General features: G+C 43.0%; 1 protein-coding gene across 5 annotated transcripts in view; it reads right to left on the bottom strand.

Moving 5' to 3' along the window:
* atpaf1 (ATP synthase mitochondrial F1 complex assembly factor 1) overlaps positions 1–10,187 on the bottom strand; it is a 30,645-nt gene extending 20,458 nt beyond the window's left edge. For 2 of the 5 annotated variants that reach the window (XM_077594632.1, XM_077594631.1), the window contains exons 1-2: positions 9,324–10,176; positions 1,372–1,480 (exon numbers count right to left, since the gene is read on the bottom strand). In XM_077594632.1, the coding sequence (XP_077450758.1) occupies positions 1,372–1,480; positions 9,324–9,538 (324 nt within the window). In that variant the 5' untranslated portion in view covers positions 9,539–10,176. Of the gene's footprint in view, positions 1–1,371; positions 1,481–9,323 lie in introns of all 5 variants that reach the window. The other 3 variants (XM_077594634.1, XM_077594633.1, XM_077594630.1) reach the window with 3 other exon arrangements.
* Positions 10,188–23,081: the final 12,894 nt, after the last annotated feature.

Below are 23,081 nucleotides of genomic sequence, written 5' to 3'. Positions count from 1 at the left end.
AACGTCCGTTCGACCGAACGTCCGTTCGACCGAACGTCCGTTCGACCGAACGTCCGTTCGACCGAACGTCCGTTCGACCGAACGTCCGTTCGACCGAACGTCCGTTCGACCGAACGTCCGTTCGACCGAACGTCCGTTCGACCGAACGTCCGTTCGACCGAACGTCCGTTCGACCGAACGTCCGTTCGACCGAACGTCCGTTCGACCGAACGTCCGTTCGACCGAACGTCCGTTCGACCGAACGTCCGTTCGACCGAACGTCCGTTCGACCGAACGTCCGTTCGACCGAACGTCCGTTCGACCGAACGTCCGTTCGACCGAACGTCCGTTCGACCGAACGTCCGTTCGACCGAACGTCCGTTCGACCGAACGTCCGTTCGACCGAACGTCCGTTCGACCGAACGTCCGTTCGACCGAACGTCCGTTCGACCGAACGTCCGTTCGACCGAACGTCCGTTCGACCGAACGTCCGTTCGACCGAACGTCCGTTCGACCGAACGTCCGTTCGACCGAACGTCCGTTCGACCGAACGTCCGTTCGACCGAACGTCCGTTCGACCGAACGTCCGTTCGACCGAACGTCCGTTCGACCGAACGTCCGTTCGACCGAACGTCCGTTCGACCGAACGTCCGTTCGACCGAACGTCCGTTCGACCGAACGTCCGTTCGGTCGAACGTCCGTTCGACCGAACGTCCGTTCGACCACACGTCCGTTCGACCAAACGTCCGGGGACCAAACGTCTTTCGACGAAACGTCGGGTCACGCATTATTGCCAACAAAGGTTACATAAAGTATTGAGATGAACTTTTGGTATTGAACAAATACTTATTTTCCACCATGATTTGCAAATAAATTCTTTAAAAATCAAACAATGTGATTTTCTGGGGGGTTTTCCATTCTGTCTCTCATGGTTGAGGTTTACCATGTTGACAATTACAGGCCTCTAATATTTTCAAGTAGGATAACACAATTGGTGGTTGACTAAATACTTAGTTGCTTGCCCCACTGTAAGTACAGAAATAGCTTGACGCATGTCATTTCATATGCTTACAACTGTAATATTTAATGTTCACTTCTTGATAATTGTACCAATGTACTTGTATTTTCGTATGGCACAAAAACATGTAGTATGGTAGAAATAATCGGGGTGATCCTACTTCCCGGTTTTTCGATTATCACGGCCATGTCTGATCTACATTATCGGCGACATTCGAGGGATTACTGCATTGGGAAGTGATTCAAATTGCCAATAAAATTGTTCTTTTGTTCAGAAATACGTTGAGCTTCTTTCTCAAATGTTTCAGTTTCAATGCAGTGGTTTCAAAAAAAAATATTATTTTAATGTGTTTTAATTATTTTATTTGAATCAACCTGCTGTTCCACAGCCCTCACAAAATCTGCCTGCTTAGAAGAACCAAGCATTTTGGTCTTGGACTTGTGGCTTTTCTCCATCCGGGCCTTGAACTCTTGAGGTCTGGAACTGAAAATATAGGCAAAAATATGTATTACCGTATTTACTCGCATAAGCCGCTTTTGTCGGACAAAAAATGATGACTGAATCGAGGGTACGGCTTGGATTGGATTGGATAACTTTTTCATCCCGTATTCGGGAAATTTCATTGCCACAGTAGCAAGAGGGTGAGAATGCAGATACAGGAGTTACACATAGTTACAAGTTAGACAATACAGGCGCAAAGGCCGCAGAACAACAAAGCAAAAAACACAAAGTACAAAGCAAAGTATATGGGATCATTAGGAAACATTAAATCAAATCATTAAGACAGAAAAGCAGCAAAAACACAAAACAAGCAAGAGTGGACGGAGCTACCGCTACCGGCTGCCACTTGAGCGCCACCATCTTGGTTGCAGTAGCAAAAATGGATACAGAGTCAAGAAAATATGTTGTAGGGTTGGATAAAACTGGAACCACACACAGGAAGTCTTCCACAAAAAGGGGAACTTCTGCAGACAGTGACCGAGGTTGAAAATATGTAGAGTCACTCTTCCAAGCTTATCCGCACAGTTCCTCAGTAAACTGGAGCTGAAGAATCAACAGTAGCAGAGTGGAAGCCCTCGACTACATTTCCGGCCTGGTAAGCGTCGACAGCTCTTCCATCTTATCCCATAATGGAATGGTTGGTCTGAAGCGCCCCTTCTTCTCCCGGCACTTTTGTCCAGCTCCGAATTTCCAGCTGCATTGAGGTATTGCTCCTTCTGCTGCGTATTGTTCACAGCTAGTCCCATGTGTATGACAGCGTAGGCATGGCTGAATGATTCCAAAAAAGAAGTAGCAGAAAGAAGCCAGGCTAACAGAACAAAGAAAGTTGTAAAAACATTAAAGTAAAAAGTATAAAGTAAAAAGTATTAAGTACAAAGTAAAGTAAAAAGGAATGCATTACGAAATATTAAAATGTAATAATAAAAAAAAAGATAGAAAGACTGTAAAACACGAAAAACAAATAAGAGTGGACAGAGCTACTGCCACTGGCTGCCGCGTGACGCGCCATCTTGGAAAGCTGTATATGCGCATAAAAACACGACTTGCAAAAAAACTGCACTTTGACGGCGCCGTGACACGATGACGCGACATGATTCCGTCACTTCAAAATGGCACCCATGCGTGTGCCGTCACGACGCAAGCGAATGCCAATACGGTAATTTATTTCAAAATAGAGAAAAGATAAACAGATAAAACGCTAAACAAAAATTATGTTGAAGTCGATGAATGAAATTCATGAAAAAAATGTATCTTGCATAAGACGCAAAAAATGCCACCTTGATTTTTTTTCGTTTTATTTCTTGTTCGAAAGTGACAACTATTGGAGTAATATGAACCATTGAAAGAATTTAGATATTTTGACATTAAAAGCAATATGGCTGCCACAACATTTTAAATTTCTAAAAAGCAATTGTGATTTCTCTAGTTAGAAAGCATCAGATCCTCATCAAGATAGACCTTTTTCTTTTTTCAAATTGAATAATTTGATATTTTGCATTTACAAAGACAGGCATTTTAACTTCCTTATGATATTGATCCTAATAATGTGCTTTTGATTCATACAGTATCTCAGAAATACCACTTGTGATGATTTTTCTTAAGATTTTCCCTTCAAAGTAACACATTTGTACTCCCTATTAAAACCATGAATATGGAGGTGAAAATCAGGGGACGGCTTCTACGCGACAAATTGTAAAATTCAAAAATTTAAAGGCAACTTTCAGGGTGTGGCTTATATGCGAGCAAATATGGTAATCAAACAGGATTGCCATTCAGGGGGATTCACATGATATTGAATTTGTGGATAGAAGTGTTTTTTAATTGTGCGATTTAATGTCTCATTTTCTGAACCGCTTTATCCTCATTAGGGTTGTGGGGGGATGCTGGAGCCTATCCCAGCTGACTTCGGGCCAGAGGCGGGGGACACCCTGAACCGTTGGCTGGCCGATCACAGGGCACAAGGAGACAAACAACCATTCATGCTCACAATCATACCTAGGGGCAAGTTGGAGTGTCCAATCAGCCTACCATGCATGTTTTTGGAATGTGGGAGGAAACCCACACAGGCCCGGGGAGAACAAGCAAACTCTACACAGGTGGACCGACCTGAATTTGAACCAGGTCTCCCACTGTGAGGCCGACGACGCGCTAACCCAGGGGTCGGGAACCTTTTCGACAGAGAGAGCCATAAACAATTCCTACTTTCAAATATTATGCCTTGAGAGCCATACACAGAATTTAAAAGTAAACATACATGAAAATATGTGCATTTTTAAAATTCATTTCACCACTTTTAAAGTAGAAAAGGTCTCCTATTGGTGCATTTGGGAATCAACTCTCACTTACGGTTTCCATATTTTTAGCTCACAGGTTACGGAGAGCCATATGCACCCATCAAAAGAGCCACATATGGCTCCCGAGCCATAGGTTCCCTACCCCTGCGCTAACCACTCAACCCATCGGGCCGCCCGCGATTTTATTACAGATACAGGAGTTACACATAGTTACAAGTTAGACAATACAGGCGCAAAGGCCGCAGAACAACAAAGCAAAAAACACAAAGTACAAAGCAAAGTATATGGGATCATTAGGAAACATTAAATCAAATCATTAAGACAGAAAAGCAGCAAAAACACAAAACAAGCAAGAGTGGACGGAGCTACCGCTACCGGCTGCCACTTGAGCGCCACCATCTTGGTTGCAGTAGCAAAAATGGATACAGAGTCAAGAAAATATGTTGTAGGGTTGGATAAAACTGGAACCACACACAGGAAGTCTTCCACAAAAAGGGGAACTTCTGCAGACAGTGACCGAGGTTGAAAATATGTAGAGTCACTCTTCCAAGCTTATCCGCACAGTTCCTCAGTAAACTGGAGCTGAAGAATCAACAGTAGCAGAGTGGAAGCCCTCGACTACATTTCCGGCCTGGTAAGCGTCGACAGCTCTTCCATCTTATCCCATAATGGAATGGTTGGTCTGAAGCGCCCCTTCTTCTCCCGGCACTTTTGTCCAGCTCCGAATTTCCAGCTGCATTGAGGTATTGCTCCTTCTGCTGCGTATTGTTCACAGCTAGTCCCATGTGTATGACAGCGTAGGCATGGCTGAATGATTCCAAAAAAGAAGTAGCAGAAAGAAGCCAGGCTAACAGAACAAAGAAAGTTGTAAAAACATTAAAGTAAAAAGTATAAAGTAAAAAGTATTAAGTACAAAGTAAAGTAAAAAGGAATGCATTACGAAATATTAAAATGTAATAATAAAAAAAAAGATAGAAAGACTGTAAAACACGAAAAACAAATAAGAGTGGACAGAGCTACTGCCACTGGCTGCCGCGTGACGCGCCATCTTGGAAAGCTGTATATGCGCATAAAAACACGACTTGCAAAAAAACTGCACTTTGACGGCGCCGTGACACGATGACGCGACATGATTCCGTCACTTCAAAATGGCACCCATGCGTGTGCCGTCACGACGCAAGCGAATGCCAATACGGTAATTTATTTCAAAATAGAGAAAAGATAAACAGATAAAACGCTAAACAAAAATTATGTTGAAGTCGATGAATGAAATTCATGAAAAAAATGTATCTTGCATAAGACGCAAAAAATGCCACCTTGATTTTTTTTCGTTTTATTTCTTGTTGAAAGTGACAACTATTGGAGTAATATGAACCATTGAAAGAATTTAGATATTTTGACATTAAAAGCAATATGGCTGCCACAACATTTTAAATTTCTAAAAAGCAATTGTGATTTCTCTAGTTAGAAAGCATCAGATCCTCATCAAGATAGACCTTTTTCTTTTTTCAAATTGAATAATTTGATATTTTGCATTTACAAAGACAGGCATTTTAACTTCCTTATGATATTGATCCTAATAATGTGCTTTTGATTCATACAGTATCTCAGAAATACCACTTGTGATGATTTTTCTTAAGATTTTCCCTTCAAAGTAACACATTTGTACTCCCTATTAAAACCATGAATATGGAGGTGAAAATCAGGGGACGGCTTCTACGCGACAAATTGTAAAATTCAAAAATTTAAAGGCAACTTTCAGGGTGTGGCTTATATGCGAGCAAATATGGTAATCAAACAGGATTGCCATTCAGGGGGATTCACATGATATTGAATTTGTGGATAGAAGTGTTTTTTAATTGTGCGATTTAATGTCTCATTTTCTGAACCGCTTTATCCTCATTAGGGTTGTGGGGGGATGCTGGAGCCTATCCCAGCTGACTTCGGGCCAGAGGCGGGGGACACCCTGAACCGTTGGCTGGCCGATCACAGGGCACAAGGAGACAAACAACCATTCATGCTCACAATCATACCTAGGGGCAAGTTGGAGTGTCCAATCAGCCTACCATGCATGTTTTTGGAATGTGGGAGGAAACCCACACAGGCCCGGGGAGAACAAGCAAACTCTACACAGGTGGACCGACCTGAATTTGAACCAGGTCTCCCACTGTGAGGCCGACGACGCGCTAACCCAGGGGTCGGGAACCTTTTCGACAGAGAGAGCCATAAACAATTCCTACTTTCAAATATTATGCCTTGAGAGCCATACACAGAATTTAAAAGTAAACATACATGAAAATATGTGCATTTTTAAAATTCATTTCACCACTTTTAAAGTAGAAAAGGTCTCCTATTGGTGCATTTGGGAATCAACTCTCACTTACGGTTTCCATATTTTTAGCTCACAGGTTACGGAGAGCCATATGCACCCATCAAAAGAGCCACATATGGCTCCCGAGCCATAGGTTCCCTACCCCTGCGCTAACCACTCAACCCATCGGGCCGCCCGCGATTTTAAATTTTGACAATGCTCGAGTTCTATGCTGTTGTTTGTTTGACTCTTGACAGTATTTTTGGGGTGTTTAAAACCGCAATTTTTGCGGGTATAAAGGCGACCCGACTCAGAAGTCAACTGCTTCCCCACTCGTCTATTTTGAAAGGATTTGCCGCAGTGGCGGGCCGTCAGAGCCTTCAAGGCCTTCTCTGCTGGCCTAAGAAATATCTGAATCATATTATATTTTGTCCATCAATACTTATTATTCCAAATGGTCTGTTGGCTTCCTTTCATTGCTTTCCCCCCTGGTTGCACTGCTTCCAGATGTGTTTTCATATTGAAGCATTTAACCAATCACATTTCAGCCATTATTTGTTGCCAGATCAGATCTGCCTCAAAGCCTTCAAAATCAGTTCTGCGGGGTCTGCTGCATTAAACAAGACTGTTGCTTTTAACCAATCAGATTTCGAATTGGCAACCCCACAATGATTTTTCATAGGCGTTGGCATTTTGCTGGCTGGGACATTGCTTTCAGCAACTATGATTGGCTAGTAGGCGGGCCAAAGCAGCCAGAGATCGCAAACTCCACCCACAATGGCCGACAGTGGCAAAAACAAATGGATTCAGTTGCAGATTTCTCTCACAAAGCTATTTTCCAGATGGACTTTTCCAGAAAAAAATGGACATCATTAAGAAAGGGCGATCAACTCCGAAGCTAGCAAGCCTGTTACAGCCGGGAAAATGGTGTGTGTGGCACTTTCAGTGCGCTAACTTAGCTCCACAAGCAAATAGTATATTGTTGTTTTGATTTAAAGCCATTTTCAAAACGGACTATGCCAGAAATATGACAGGACAGGCTCGACTTTCATCATTAGCCGATGGCGATAGGAAAGAAGGAAGAAAGAAAGGAGGATGGATATTGTGTACAGCTAAAAAGGATTTTTGGTGAGTAAAATATGGCTATATTCCTAAATAATACAGTGGTACCTCGTCATACGACCGCTCGTCATACAAAATTCTCGTCTTACGGCGGAAATTTTGATCGAATAATTCGCCCGTCATGCGATCAAAATTTCGTGATGCGACCCAGCCAGGTCTTTTTTGCATATCTTTCGTGTATAACAATATTTACGAGCACGGAACGATTAATTCAGACGAGTTTCTCCTAAGACCAGGAAACGCACAACATTGCATGCGCGGGCAAAAAGAGGGCTTTCTGGGTAATGAAGTATACTCGTGCACACAACACCCATAGGCAATGGCAACCTTTCTCAGAATAAAACTTCATTACCCACAATCAATACGTGGGTAAGCTCAACTATTGTATTTCCTGTTATTCTTTCTAAGGAAAGAAGCTCCCGCGATCGTTCTTTAAAAATTTCTCGTTGGCAAGTGGTCGTGCGTTATCCTATTGTGAGGACATTTGTGTGCATCATTTTGGGAATATTTTGAAGGCAATACAACAGCAAACAGTCCATCGATAGCGAACATGAGGGTGGAGGCGTGGCAAACCGCCAACCCGGAAAACGAAGGTAACAAAAGATTACAACAAAATTAGAATTCAGTTTTGTGTAAAGTTACATTAAACGTATGTTTGAGTGTCTGTATATATTAATCCAAGTTAATTTAAATTTGTTTGTTCCGTTTACGAGTGCGTTGTCGTGGAAAAAAAACGAACCCCACCCCCCCACGCCGCCAAACGTCTATGTCTCCCGTCGGCGAAATCTGCCCAATTTTAGTTAGATTAAACACATTTTATTACTATTAAACCACTAGTTATGTGTTACTTTGTTAATAGATGGCAAATTAGAAGAAATAAAACATTTTTTCCAATCCAATATCCTGTTTTGGGTGTTTTTTCAGAGGGCTGGAACGAATTAATTTGTTTTCCATTCATTTCAATGGAAAACGTCCGCTCGAGTTACGAGAATCTCGTCATACGAGCTCAGTTCCGGAACGGATTAAGCTCGTATCTCGAGGTACCACTGTATTTCAATTGTGGGCCCGGTTCTCATATCTGAAAAGCTCCAGTGTTTGTATTTAAGCTCCAGTGTTTGTATTTAATCACTAAATGCTGCTAGGATGTGGATTTTATCCCAGTTTAATTTTTGCCATTTCGCCATTGACGTCCATCGCTGTCTTTTCCCGAGGAAATCACCCCTCTGGCCTGGTTGTAATGTCTCAAAAGCTCCAGTATTTGTATTCAGTCAATAAATGCTGCTAGGAAGTGGATTTGACCTAATTTTAGTGCATTTTTTGTCATTTCACGTATGGACGTATCGACGTTCATCGCTGTCTATTTACCGGGGGAATGATACTCCGGGCCTGGTTCTGATGTCTAAAAAGCTCCAGTTTTTGTATTTAATCAATAAATGCTGTTTTCGGATGGATTTTACCCCATTTTCGGGCAATGTTTGCCCGTACGCCATTGACGTTTATCGCTGTCTTTTCCCGGGAAAATCGCCTCCCTGGCCTGGTTTTAATGTGTGAAAAGCTCCAGTAATTGTATTTAATCATGAAATGCTGCTAGGAAGTGGATTTTACCCCATTTTTGTGCATTGATTTATTGATTATTTTTATGTGTCGCAGCTCTAGCTGCAGTAGAGGTTTTATAGCCATGAAATAGTTTTTGAAGGTTGGATTGATACGTTGAAGGCGCTACGAGAAAATGCACCGACCGCCACTGATTTGCCGTAGTGCTTGTATTACGCAGGCGAGCTATTTTGAGGGTCTGCTTATTTGAACACGAAAATTACGAACGTCCGCTGGCTTGACCGCAGTTGCACTATACAAACACGACGAGGAATTGAAATTTGAGTGATTATAGAATTAAAAATGTTCCTACTAATATATTTTCTCATTACCTGCTGTTGAGGACCCTAAACAGACAATGCAAATGAGTTCATAAAACGTCACAAAGGAAGTCGTTCATCCCATCAGGAAATATGTTTTTCCCTTTCCTTTTCTAAATATACGTTTGAATTGTTTACGTTTTCCCTATCCTTCACGTGTAAAAGAGAGTAACCAGGCAACTGACCTGCACATTTTCTGTATCTTTTCCTGGTACTTAAAGTAGTAAGGGTTGTCCTCCAACTTCGGTTCTTTCCGCACGGAGAACGCCCGAAACTGAACCGGTACCAGTCCTGGTATAAGGGTCCTGATACCAGTCACCCTTATTGCTAACAATCCTCTGTACGTACAAGTCATCTGCAACAAGGCAGCCGCCATCTTTCCATCGTTCTTGTGCAACATCAATTTAGGTCCGTCGTTGAGCTCAGGTTGGCGAAATGACTATATTACTACTTAACGTATCCCATATGCCCCGCGCCTTAAGGGTACCAGCAGTAAGGCAACTCCGCCATTGTTGGCAACGGAGGTCCGACCGAAGGACTAGTGACGGGTAGATGAGGCATCACATATTGTTTCGACAGTGACACTGCGTTGACACTATGTTGCTGAATAGTTACACCTGGTGGACTTGAATAATCCATGCAGGAAACATAGTTGACAGACTCCACTGACACTGATTTTATCCTATTGTATCTGATAACGTCATTTATGTATTTGCATTCATATTTTCTTGTTCCATATATGTAATGTAATTAAAAATTAATCTCATCTTCTCCCGCTTTATCCGAAGTCGGGTCACGGGCCAGCAGCTTCAGTAGGGAGGCCCAGAATTCCCTCTCCCTAGCCACTTCATCCAGCTCTTCCAGGAGTAGTATCCCAAGGCGTTCCCGGGCCATCCGGGAGACATGGTCTCCCCAGCGTGTCCGAGGTCAGACCCTTGGCCTCCTCCTATTGGACATGCCCGGAACACCTCCCGAGGGAGGCATCCAGGGGGCATCCTGATCAGATGCACGAGCCAACACTGCTGGCTCCTCTCTGTCCGGAGGAGCAGGGGCTCTACTCCGAGCCCCTCCCGGATGACAAAGCTTCTCACCTTATCTCAGTGGCGGGCCATGAATTTCAATCTGACACCTTCAGTGCTATGTCTGAATCAATCCAACCCTCAAAAACTATTTTATGGCTATAAAAGTTACAGCTGCAACACAAAAAAAGCATCAACAATAACCTCATACAATTGAAATATTATTTAGGAATATAGCCATATTTTAATCACCAAAAATCATTTTTATCTGGACACAAAATCCCTTCTCCTTTCTTTCCTCCTTTTCTATTGCCATCAAAGTTAATGCTGAAAGTCGAGCCTGGCCTGTCGTATTTCTGGCATAGTAAGTTTTTATAGGGCTGTTCCCAGTTGTGACAGGCCTGCTAGCTTCGGAGTTGTCCGACCTTTCTTAATGATGTCCAGTTTTTCTTGAAAAGTCCGTCTTGAAAATGGCTTTGACAGTAAATCTGCAAACAAATCCATTTCTTCTCCTCCTTCAGCCATTGCGGGTTGACAAAACTGCTATTAAATCAACACAACAATATATTTGCTTGTCACGCTCGCTCCAGATACAGTTTGGTAGCTCTGGCTAGTCCACTCTATCACTAGCCAATCATAGTTGGTGAAAGCGATGACGTATCCCTGCACCTTGGTGTCGCCAACTCAAAATCTGATTGGTTAAAGCAACAGTTTTATCGACGCTTGTTTTATTCAGCAGAGCCTTCAGAACTGATTGTGAAGGCCTCAAGGCACATTTCTGACCCTGGCAACAAATAATGGCTGAAATGTGATTGGTTAGTGATAGGTTTATTAATAGGTATACTTTAATATAATATAAAACAATACAAGGAAGGCATCGGGCACATCTCCAGCGTTAACTTGCAAGTGAGAATCAGTCCTGGCTCGTCCTCGCCACCGTGACATTCTGAAGAAAGGCATCCTCCTCTGTTCATTTAGTCGCGCAAAATCAAAACACCTAAGGTTATCTGATTCAAACAATTGCATAAGCTAACCGAATAACACAATTAAGGTAAAAAAAAACAACTGCCACAACAATTGCATATCAGGTCGGAAACCAAAAACAACTGCGTAAGAATTTGCACAAGTAAGCATAATCATTTCCATACAAGGTGAAACGAGCGGAAGTTGATTCGATTATCGCCATCTGCCGGAATCCAAGTCAAAGCAATTTAAGAGTCCTTCACAGATCTTCATTGCGAACTCAGATCAACAGTCCTCGGCCCGGAACTTGGTGATCTGTCAGGTCAATAGTCCTAAAAACAATTAAATGTCCTCGGAGCCAGCTGCCTGAGTGACCTCGAGCTTGCTCGGTCCCAAATTGAAATCAAGCTCATATACATATAATGATTAATATTCACATATATAATAATATCCCAAAATAACCCCAACAGTTAGATGCTTAAATATGAAAACACACATCTGGAAGCCGTGCAACCAGGGGAAAAGCAGTGAAAGAAAGCTGACAGACAATTTGGAATTATTTAATAAGTATTCATGGACAAAACATAATTAACATCAGTCTGTGATTCTGATATTTTTTTTAGGCCAGCAGAGAAGGCCTTGCAAGCCCTGACGGTCCACCACTACCTTATCTCTATATGACAGCATAGGCATGGCTGAATGGTTCCAAAAAAGAAGTGGCAGAAAGAAGCCAAGCTAACAGAACAAAGAAAGTTGTAAAAACATTAAAGTAAAAAGTATTGTTAGGTTCATCCAATTGTAGGTTTATCCTTAGGTTTTTCCGTATTCAGCTTTCAATAAAAAGGCATCTGTAGTCACATCTACATTTAATTCTTGCAAGAGAGAATACATCCATCCGCGTCTCCGGCCAAGATCATTCTAACAACTCGAAGTCCGTTTCGCTAATTTAATCATAAGATTTTCACGCCATGCCCCACAGAAGTCTAAACATTCGTAGAGTCTCACAACAATTTTGTACAGTTATCAAAACAATTGTAGGACCTGTCGAATCTTCCCAAGCGAGTTTCGATCCGAACCCTTCAGTGAAGGGGTGCTTCCCAAAACAGTCCAAGGTTCCCAAGAGCGCTTGTTTTGAGACCTCTCCCTGTCCTCTTGATGTGAACCACAGCTCTTACTTTAGCAAGGCATGCATTAAAATGGCTTTTATTAATGCCAATAACTCTAACATAAAAGCACAGCGTTCAACACATATATATATATTGTTTAATATTGTTACACATTCAGGATGAGCATTACTATTCCTAATAAGCAAATATATTGATTAATATAGTAAGCATGTTTATAATAAGGCTTTCTATTCCTAAATAAGCATTGCAAACACATTTATAATAATGATTACTCCAACAAGTATAAAGTACAAGGTAAAGTAAAAAGGAATGTATTAAGAAATATTAAAATGTAATTGAAAAAAGATAGAAGGGCTGTAAAACACGAAAAACAAATAAGAGTGGACAGCTACTGCCACTGGCTTCCGCATGACGGCGCTATGTTGGAGCAGCAGCTCGAACTGATCGACCCTCAGCCCGATTCTGTCTTAAAGAAGTTCAACTCTCTGAAACTAAATGACTTCTATACTTCATTCAAGAAAGCGGCGTTTCCAAGGCTTCGACGGACAGCGCAGAAGATGCTGCTGTTGTTCGGTTCGACCTACGTGTGTGAACATACCTTCAGCATTATGAACATCAACAAAGTCAGCCACAGATCCCAAAACTAAATCCAGACTTTGATGCGCTGGCCAAAAAAGACCAACAACACTGTTCCCATTAAAATTGAAAGTGTCTCTGTGATGGGCACGTTCTCCAAATAAACAGTCCGTGCTGATCAAATCTAATTCTACTCCACAGAGTGACTTGGTGCCACAGTTTCATCGTTGCACTGGTCGTTGTTGTCTTTTGGCACCGAGGACGCACATTGAATAGAAGAAGCAGGACAAGTACATCTGCATCTCCTATCGTTTTTGGAAGAAAAAAAGAAAAGCCAGGAGGAGAGTGATGGTGATATCCTGAAGGATAACAGAACTTTCCGTGTTTTAAAATAGAAATGGTTAGTCATTTAAAAAAGGCACATTTTATTCATTGGATTTTCAGTGTTTTAAGACTCATTCCAAAGTCAGATATTTAAAAATCAATAAAATAAAATCAGACTTAGGCTTGTCATCATCATTGACTAGACAAAAGCCTAATTGTCATCATACCCAGCTGCGTATGACGAAATTGAAGGTGCTTCTCCACAAAGTGCACTTTTCTCAGGCAAGAGCCCAACCAAGTGATAGTTTCAGACTTGCTGGCATTCTGCCGTGATGGATACATCGCATCACCTCCCGAGCGCAACCAACTCCCGGCGACTGCGAAAGGTTTGCCTCACCGATGCCAACAAGAATAAAATGGATCACTTACCTCCCACTGTCTGCCTACTTACCTAGTCAGCCAGCAGGAGGCAGATCGCTGCCCAACGTCCTTCATCTTTCCTCACCCCGAAGTTGTTACACAGAGGGGATTGTGTGTCGTGCTACTGCAATTTAGAGTCCTGATGGCTGTGGGAAAGAAGAAGTCCTTAAGCCTCTTTGTCCGTGCCTTGTGAGACCGGTAGCGCCTGCCAGAGGGAAGCAGCTGGAACAGGTCGTGACCAGGGTGGTCCGGGTCCCCAACAATGTTCCCGGCTCTGCTGAGGTAACGAGGGCTGGCAATATCTTCCAGTGAGGGCAGAGAGCAGCCGACGATCCTCTGGGCAGTGTTGATCACTCTCTGCATGGCCTTTTTGTCTGCTGCCGTGCTTCCAGCGTACCACACTGTGATGCCGTATGCCAGGATGCTCTCCACAGGGACTTTATAGAAGGTTACCAGAAGCTTAGTGTCCAAGTTGTTCCTCTTGAGTACCCTCAGGAAATGGAGTCGTTTCTGGGCCTTCTTCACTACTGCCGTGGTGTTTGTGGACCAGGAGAGCTTGTCCGTGACGTGGACCCCCAGGAATTTAAAGGACTGGACCCTGTCTACACGAACTCCATTTATGAGGAGTGGGGCCAGATCTGTGCTCTGTTTGCGGAAGTCCAGGATTATTTCTTTAGTTTTTGTGTTGTTCAGTGTGAGGTTGTTCATCGAGCACCACGAAGACAGTTTGTTGACCTCGTCTCTATAGGCCGCCTCATCCCCTTCTGAGATGAGTCCGACCACAGTGGTGTCATCAGCAAATTTGATGATGTAGTTGGACTGGTGGGTTGGTATACAGTCATAAGTGTACAGGGAGTACAGAAGAGGACTCAGTACACAGCCTTGAAGGGAGCCAGTGCTCAGTGTAATGGAGGAAGAAAGGTGGGAACCAAGTCTAACAGTTTGTGGTCGGTTGGTTAGGAAGTTCTTTATCCAACAGCAGATGGAGGAGGATAGTCCGAGGTGGGAGAGTTTGTTAGTCAGAATGTCCGGTTTCATGGTGTTGAAGGCTGAGCTATAGTCAATGAAAAGCATCCTCACGTAATTCCCATGGTGTTCCAGGTGGCTCAATGCTGTATGTAGGCAATGGTGATAGCATCCTCAGTGGACCTGTTAGCTCTATAAGCAAACTGGTGAGGGTCAGCTGAGGGAGAGATTGTATTCCTGATATGGCGTGCTATCAACTTTTCAAAGCACTTCATGATCACAGGCGTGAGAGCAACAGGCCTATAATCATTCATGCTGTTTTGTTGTAATGCTTCTCTTCATTTTCATTTGAAATTAAAGCACACGTTTTCTCCATATCTCAAGATGTGTATTTTTTTTCTCCAATGAGGTGGGGTTACCACAGCAATCCATCCATCTGCTCCTGGCCCTTTTGTCGAATGTTAGAACCCATTGTGGCCCGCAAATCAAAAACTTTGCCCACCCCTGGTTTACACAGTAAGCTGTGTACCAAAATTAACAGACAAATAAAGTAAAAATTTAAACATCAAAACCCTCAGTACTTTAAAAAAATTCTCAATTTTGATGTACACAAGAAAGACAAACCATACCGTACAATCTACTAGATTATTGTAACAAAAACTAGAAAGAAAATATACAAATCAATCAAATCGTCTTCAACCAGATTGTCCGCAATTGAAGCTCTTCTTGCAGTTCTTCTTCCTGTTACTCCATCGGTCCGCTATCTCAGCCTCACACGCAAAGGTCCATCAGCAATAAAAGTCCACATTCAAAGCAAATGAACCATGGGTCACAGACACTATTTCATAATCTTCCATTAGAACAGGGGTGGCGAACTCCGGTCCTCGAGAGGCCCTATCCGATTTGTTTTACATATCTCCCTCCAACAACACCTCTGAATCAAATAATCGGGATCGGTATCAAGCTTCTGGACAGCTTGCTGATGAGTTGATCATTTGATTGAGGTGTGGTAGAGGGAGATATGGAAAACAGACCGGATAGGGGCTCTCGAGGACCGGTGGCCACCCCTGCATTAGAACAACATTAAAATGGCCATGTAAGGAGATCCAGGAGGAGAGCACATAATGGGAGGATCTTACATAGTCAGTAATCCAGGAGCAGAAACATTTGTGTGATTAATACCAAAAATATATCTCCTAATCATAGCTTTCACACATGGAACAATACAGCAACTAGAAGTAAAAACAAGAAGAATAAAGCAGTAAGAGAAGCCACTACAGAAACTATATTTTGTTCCATTTCCCCAAATCAGCCACAAACCAATCAGAATTGTAGAATCAACACCAGATCGTTCTTTTGTGCAGCCAATTCTTTAAGTCATTTCAAAGCAACAGTAACTTTACAGTAACAGTAACTTTACCATCCGGAGCTCTGTTATGAGGAATGAAAGTACAACATTAAGTCATTCAATCATTTTCTGGACCGCTCTTTCCTCACTAGGGTCATAGGGGGTGATGGAGCCTATCCCAGTTGACTTCAGGCCAGATGCAGGGGACACCCTGAATCGGTGGCCAGCCGATCGCAGGGCACGAGGAGACGGACAACCATTCACACTCACACTCACCTAGGGGCAATTTAGAATGTCCAATCAGCTTACCATGAATGTTTTTGGAATGTGGGAGGAAACCGGAGTACCTGGAGAAAACCCACGCAGGAGAACATGTAAACTCCGCACAGGTGGACCGACCTGGATTTGAACTCAGGACCCCAGAGCTGTGAGAGCGACACGCTAACCACTCATGCCGCCGGGCCGCTCCAAAGTACAACATTGATCACCAAACAGAGAACAATCACTGCCTTTTTCAGCCATTAACATGTCTAAAGCCAATCGCTTTTGTAAGGCGGATTAGGGTTAGGTTAAACAATGTCAACATGCAGGGTAGCTGATAACGATTCATTATTGGGCCACGTTGTTACATCAACAACCTGAGTACAATGAGGAAAGAAACCAAGAGAAACGACATGAGTATGAGGATTTTTTTTTCTGCCGAATTCAGTGTTATTGTAATTATCGGGCCAATATATCGCGGACATAGTTTGAGTAGGTATTTGATTAGGGTTTTGGATTGTTAATTTTGACCCTACATTTTGGAACGACTCACAGTGAGTTGGTACAGCATCTCAACGCATTTCTATCAAACATTCTAGTGAATCACACGATACAACCGGACCTGGAGCCATACAAGGTATGGGTCTTCCAGCTGTGCAGGCATTACATTCACCTATTTGATAAAGTTTAGTCATTTCCGCCATGTATGCCAACCATAAATTATCACCATAGCCCAGTGGCGGGCCGTCAGGGCCTTCAAGGCCTTCTCTGCTGGCCTAAGAAATATCTGAATCATATTATATTTTGTCCATCAATACTTATGATTCCAAATGGTCTGTTAGCTTCCTTTCATTGCTTTCCCCCCTGGTTGCACTGCTTCCAGATGTGTGTTTTCATATTGAAGCATTTAACCAATCACATTTCAGCCATTATTTGTTGCCAGATCAGATCTGCCTCAAAGCCTGCACAATCAGTTCTTGCGGGCTCTGCTGCATTAAACTAGACTGTTGCTTTTAATCAATCAGATTTCGAGTTGGCAACCCCACAATGATTTTTCATAGGCGTTAGCATTTTGCTGGCTGGGACATGTCATTGCTTTCACAAACTATGATTGGCTAGTAGGCGGGCCAAAGCAGTACCCGAGGCAGCCGAGATCGCAAACTCCACCCACAATGGCCGACAGAAGCAAAAACAAATGGATTCTGTTTGCTCACAAAGCTATTTTCCAGACGGACTTTTCCAGAAAAAAAATGGACATCATTAAGAAAGGGCGGTCAACTCCGAAGCTATCAAGCCTGTTACAGCCGGGAAAATGGTGTGTGCGGCACTTTCAGCCCACTCACTTAGCTCCACAAGCAAATAGTATATTGTTGTGTTGATTTAAAGCTATTTTCAAAACGGACTATGCCGGAAATATGACAGGACAGGCTCGACTTTCATCATTAGCTTCGATGGCGATAGAAAAGAAGGAAGAAAGAAAGGAGGATGGATATTGTGTAAGAAGGATTTTTGGTGAGTAAAATATTCCTAAATAATATTTCAATTGTGGGCCAAGTTCTGATATCTGAAAAGGTCCAGTGTTTGTATTTAAGCTCCAGTGTTTGTATTTAATCACAAAATGCTGCTAGGAAGTGGATTTTACCCCAGTTTAATTTTTGGCGTTTCACCATTGACGTCTATCGCTGTCTTTTCCCGGGAAAAATCACCCCCCTGTCCAGGTTGTAATGTCTCAAAAACTCCAGTATTTGTATTCAATCAATAAATGATGCTAGGAAGTGGATTTTACCTAATTTTAGTGCATTTTTTGTCATTTCACGTATGGACGTATCGACGTTCATCGCTGTCTTTTTACCGGGGAAATGATACTCCGGGCCCGGTTCTGATGTCTAAAAAGCTCCAGTATTTGTATTTAATCAATAAATGCTGTTTTCGGCTGGATTTTACCCCATTTTCGGACAATGTTTGCCCGTACGGCGTTGACGTTCATCGCTGTCTTTTCCCGGGAAAATCACCCCCTGGCCTGGTTTTAATGTCTGAAAAGCTCCAGTATTTGTATTTAATCATGAAATGCTGCTAGGAAGTGGATTTTACCCCATTTTTGTGCATTAATTTATTGATTATTTTTCATGTGTCGCAGCTGTAGCTGCAGTAGAGGTTTTATAGCCATAAAATAGTTTTTGAGGGTTGGATTGATACGTAGAAGGCGCTACCAGAAAATGCACCGCCCGCCACTGCCATGGCCTCTAGCTGCAGATGTTAGTGCTTTAAACGACTCCAATGAAGTCGTATCAAAAACTTTAACGGTGTTTTGATCTTTAGTAGACGCCAATTCATTTATGTCGGGTTTGAGTTGAGGTTTTCATTCATTCATTCATTCATTAATTTTCTGAACCGCTTTATCCTCGCTAGGGTCACGGGGGTGCTGGAGCCTATCCTAGCTGACTTCGGGCCAGAGCGGGGTACACCCCGTATCAGCTGCCAGCTGATTGCAGGGCACAAGCAGACGGGCAACCATTCACACTCACCCATTCCTAGGAGCAATTTAGAGTGTCCAATCAGCCTACCAAGCATGTCTTTGGAATGTGGGAGGAAACCAGAGTACCTGGAGAAAACCCACACAGGCTCGGGGAGAACATGCAAACTCCAAACAGGGGGACCGATTTGGATTTGAAGCCAGGACCCCAGAGCTGTGAGGCCGATGTGCTACCACTCAAGCCGCCAGGCCACCCGAGTTCAGGTTTTCTTTCAACCAAATTTATTTTCATCAACATACTAGGATTGTAAGCAGGAGCTTCTACTCTTAATATAAAATAAAAGGAGGGTATGTGTGATGACTTTGCACTTTGTATAACTGTTAATATATCCATAACAGCAATAGACGGTGGAGCCAACTTTCACAAGTGTGAAGCTTCTTTATTCCAACACTCAGACCACCTCCAAAACGTCACGCTGTATTACACAATGGCCACTAGGTGGCGGTGGTTAAACACACTTGTATAACCTGAGGCAACTAAACAGTTCTAGTATCAATATACCAGTGGCGGGCCGTCAGGGCCTTCAAGGCCTTCTCTGCTCCCTTAAGAAATATCTGAATCATATTATATTTTGTCCATCAATACTTATTATTCCAAATGGTCTGTTAGCTTCCTTTCATTATTTTTTCCCCTGGTTGCACTGCTTCCAGATGTGTGTTTTCATATTGAAGCATTTAACCAATCACATTTCAGCCATTATTTGTTGCCAGATCAGATCTGCCTCAAAGCCTGCACAATCAGTTCTTGCGGGCTCTGCTGCATTAAACTAGACTGTTGCTTTTAACCAATCAGATTTCGAGTTGGCAACCCCACAATGATTTTTCATAGGCGTTAGCATTTTGCTGGCTGGGACAGGTCATTGCTTTCACAAACTATGATTGGCTAGTAGGCGGGCCAAAGCAGTACCGAGGCAGCCGAGATCGCAAACTCCACCCACTATGGCCGACAGAAGCAAGAACAAATAGATTCTGTTTGCTCACAAAGCTATTTTCCAGACGGACTTTTTCAGGAAAAAAATGGACATCATTAAGAAAGGGCGGTCAACTCCGGAGCAAGCAAGCCTGTTACAGCCGGGAAAATGGTGTGTGGGGCACTTTCAGCGCGCTAACTTAGCTCCACAAGCAAATAGAATATTGTTGTGTTGATTTAATGCTATTTTCAAAACGGACTATGCCGGAAATATGACAGGACAGGCTCGACTTTCATCATTAGCTTCGATGGCGATAGGAAAGAAGGAAGAAAGAAAGGAGGATGGATATTGTGTAAAAAGGATTTTTGGTGAGTAAAATTATTTTATAATAAATAAATGATTAATTAATAATTTATTGATTATTTTTTATGTGTCGCACCTGTAGCTGCAGTAGAGGTTTTATAGCCATAAAATAGTTTTTGAGGGTTGGATTGATACGTTGAAGGCGCTACTAGAAAATGCACCGCCCGCCACTGCAATATACCACACTCCTCCCCCTTTAACTATGAAGTTCCTATTAAGAATTAACACTCAACTTCAAAAATTATCTTTGCCTCATTAATTTTTTTTATAACTTTACTTCTCAAATTGTAACTTAATTATTACTGCTAACACAACCATTAGACCCAATATTTCAGTCTTTGACATTCCAATCTCAGGAACTCTTTTTCACATTTTTGTATGAACAGGAACTCTTTTATTTAAGGAACAACGTTCCTCACAACTGACCAATCACAAATTCAGTCGCTTAGGAGGTGCTCTACCTCTCACTGGGTACCTGCGCCCAAGCACCTCTGGGGAACTGACTGCTCGGTTGGCAGGTGTAACTGTCTTGTCACAGGCCACTGAGCCTGGTGAAGGTGTTACATGTGTCTCCTCAGATGAGTACGGGCTAACACCTACTGCTCCAGGTGTGCCTTTCCCCCCAACATCTGCGTGAACCACCACAGGGTAGTTGTTTGTGACGTCCAGCTGCTCATCCGGAAACTCCAATGTCTCTGGTCTGGACGGTTGGTTGTACAGCAGATGATCAATGTGGATCGAGCGTCGGCTCACTCCATTCCACACCAGGTAGGTGACTCGTCCGATTCTCTTTTCCACTGTTCCTTTTGTCCACCTCTCCTTTCCTCCACAGAAATTCCGGATCAGGACTGAGTCAACCTCAGACAGATGTCTCAGCTTGGAGGCGGTTTTATCATGGTAGTGTTTCTGCTTCCGTTGTTTTGCTTCCACCACTCGAGCGACATCTGGTTTCAGTAAGCTGAACCTGGTTCTGATTTGACGTTTGAGAAACAGTTCAGCTGGTGCACAACCTGTAACACTGTGCGGTGTATTCCTGTATGACATCAGGAAGTCAGCTAGCCTGTGCTGCATTGTTATTGTGACATGTTGTTTCTTTTCCTCGAGTACTTGTTTCAGCAGTGATGCTTTCACTGTCTATACTGATCGCTCTGCAGCTCCATTGGAAGCGGGATGGTAAGCTGGTAAGTCTGTTTTATTCCGTTGCTCAGCAGGAATGTTTTGTACTCCTGCGAAGTGAATTGAGGACCGTTGTCAGAAACAATCTCCTCAGGAAGACCGTAGGAAGAAAAGATGTTCCGCAACACCTCAATCATTTTGGCTGCTGTGGTTGTTGCCATGGCGATGACCTCAAGCCATTTTGAATGACTGTCCACTAATACTAAAAAGTGGTGGTGATCTTTCTCTGCAAAGTCAATATGTATTCGCTGCCAAACTCTAGTCGGCCACTGCCAGCAGTGTAGAGGTGCTCCTGCTGGTAGTTTCCTCACACTCTGACATGCCTCACATTGTTGTACTTTATGTTCTATTTCACTGTCCAGCTGCGGCCACCACAAGTAGCTCCTGGCTAAGGCCTTCATCCTGCATCCTCCAGGGTGTCCTTGGTGAAGATCATGCAGTAGTCGCTCTCGGTGTGCTGGTGGAATGATAACTCGAATTCCCCACAATATGCAACCTTGTTCCACAGACAGTTCATTTTTCTTGGAAAAGTATGGTTTCAGTCTCTCGTCCTTGTTATGACTTGGCTCATCCACTACTGAGAAATAGAAGATGCAGTTTTCCTCCGCTGTATTATCCTTTTCCTTCCCCGGCAGTCTAGATAACGCATCTGCATTGACATTTTCTGCTGACGCTCTGTACTCTATACTGTAGTCATAAGCCATCAGTCTCAGCGCTGCATTCGCAGAGCAGCTAAAGTCGGGATTTCAGGTCCCAAAATGGCAAGAAGGGGCTTGTGGTCAGTTATTAAACTGAACTTGCGGCCATATAAATATTTATGAAATTTGTTCACGCCAAGAATTACGGCCAAAGCCTCTTTCTCTATCTGACTGTATTTACTTTCTGCCTCTGTCAATGTATGCGACGCAAATGCGATCAGTTTCTCATCCCCATTTTCCATTATGTGAGTCATGACCGCCCCTATTCCATAAGGGGATGCATCTGAAGCTAATCTCAGGGGTTTCTTGGTGTCATAGTGAACTACTACTGAGTTTTTTACTAACTGTTCTTTTGCATCTTTGAATGCTGCTGCACAGTCCATTTCCACTCAACTTCCTTCTTTAGCAGTTGATGTAGTGGCCGCAGCACCGTCGACAGGTCTTTCATGAACCGACCATAATAGTTTAATAGTCCTAAGAAAGATCGTAGCTCTGTGACGTTTGTAGGCTGGGTTGCATTAACGATGGCTGCAACTTTTGTCTCAGTGGGGTGCAGTCCCTCCTTATCTATCACATGCCCCAAGTATTCTACTTTCTCCTGCATGAAGTCAGAATTTTGCTCATTTCACTATAAATTCCCTAATTTAACTCGTTCTCAAATGCATTTTTTAATGCATAAGGCACTGGTCTGGCCTTCCTGAAGACTGGTTTGGTATTTGGCTTTACTGTAATGTTGGCCTTAAAATCACGAATAGTGCCTAGCTCCTCAGAAAACACTGCTTTGTGTCTCTGCAACACTGCCTCCACATCTGCGTTGTTACAGCCCCCTGCTGGTATAACTGAGAAAATGCTTGCCCAGTCTAGTGAAGTTTGTGAGCCAGTTACGGCCAAGGGGGGCTGGTCTGTCACCTTTTACGATCACTGGTGGTAGATCACCACTCTGGTTTCCATGTTTTGCCTTAACAGTCACTGTCCCATCAAAGGAATGTTCTCCCTGGAAAAGGTTGACAGCTGCACTTTACTTACTTTCAATGGCAGATGAGAGAGATGCTTCTTATACACTATTTCAGAAACAAGTGTTACAGCAGCTCCTGTGTCAAGTTGCATCTCTAGAGGAGTTCCTTCTAATTTGACCTTTACTGTCATTTCCTTCTTCCAATTTCCGACAGTATGTGTGGGATACACGGCATTCAAGTGATATGGACCAAACAGTTCATCATCAACATTTCCTGTTGTCTCATTTTTATTTTCCTTTACA

This window comes from Stigmatopora argus, chromosome 24 (assembly GCF_051989625.1).
Source record: "Stigmatopora argus isolate UIUO_Sarg chromosome 24, RoL_Sarg_1.0, whole genome shotgun sequence".
NCBI lineage: Eukaryota > Metazoa > Chordata > Actinopteri > Syngnathiformes > Syngnathidae > Stigmatopora > Stigmatopora argus.
This window is presented reverse-complemented; position numbering and strand designations above follow the sequence as displayed.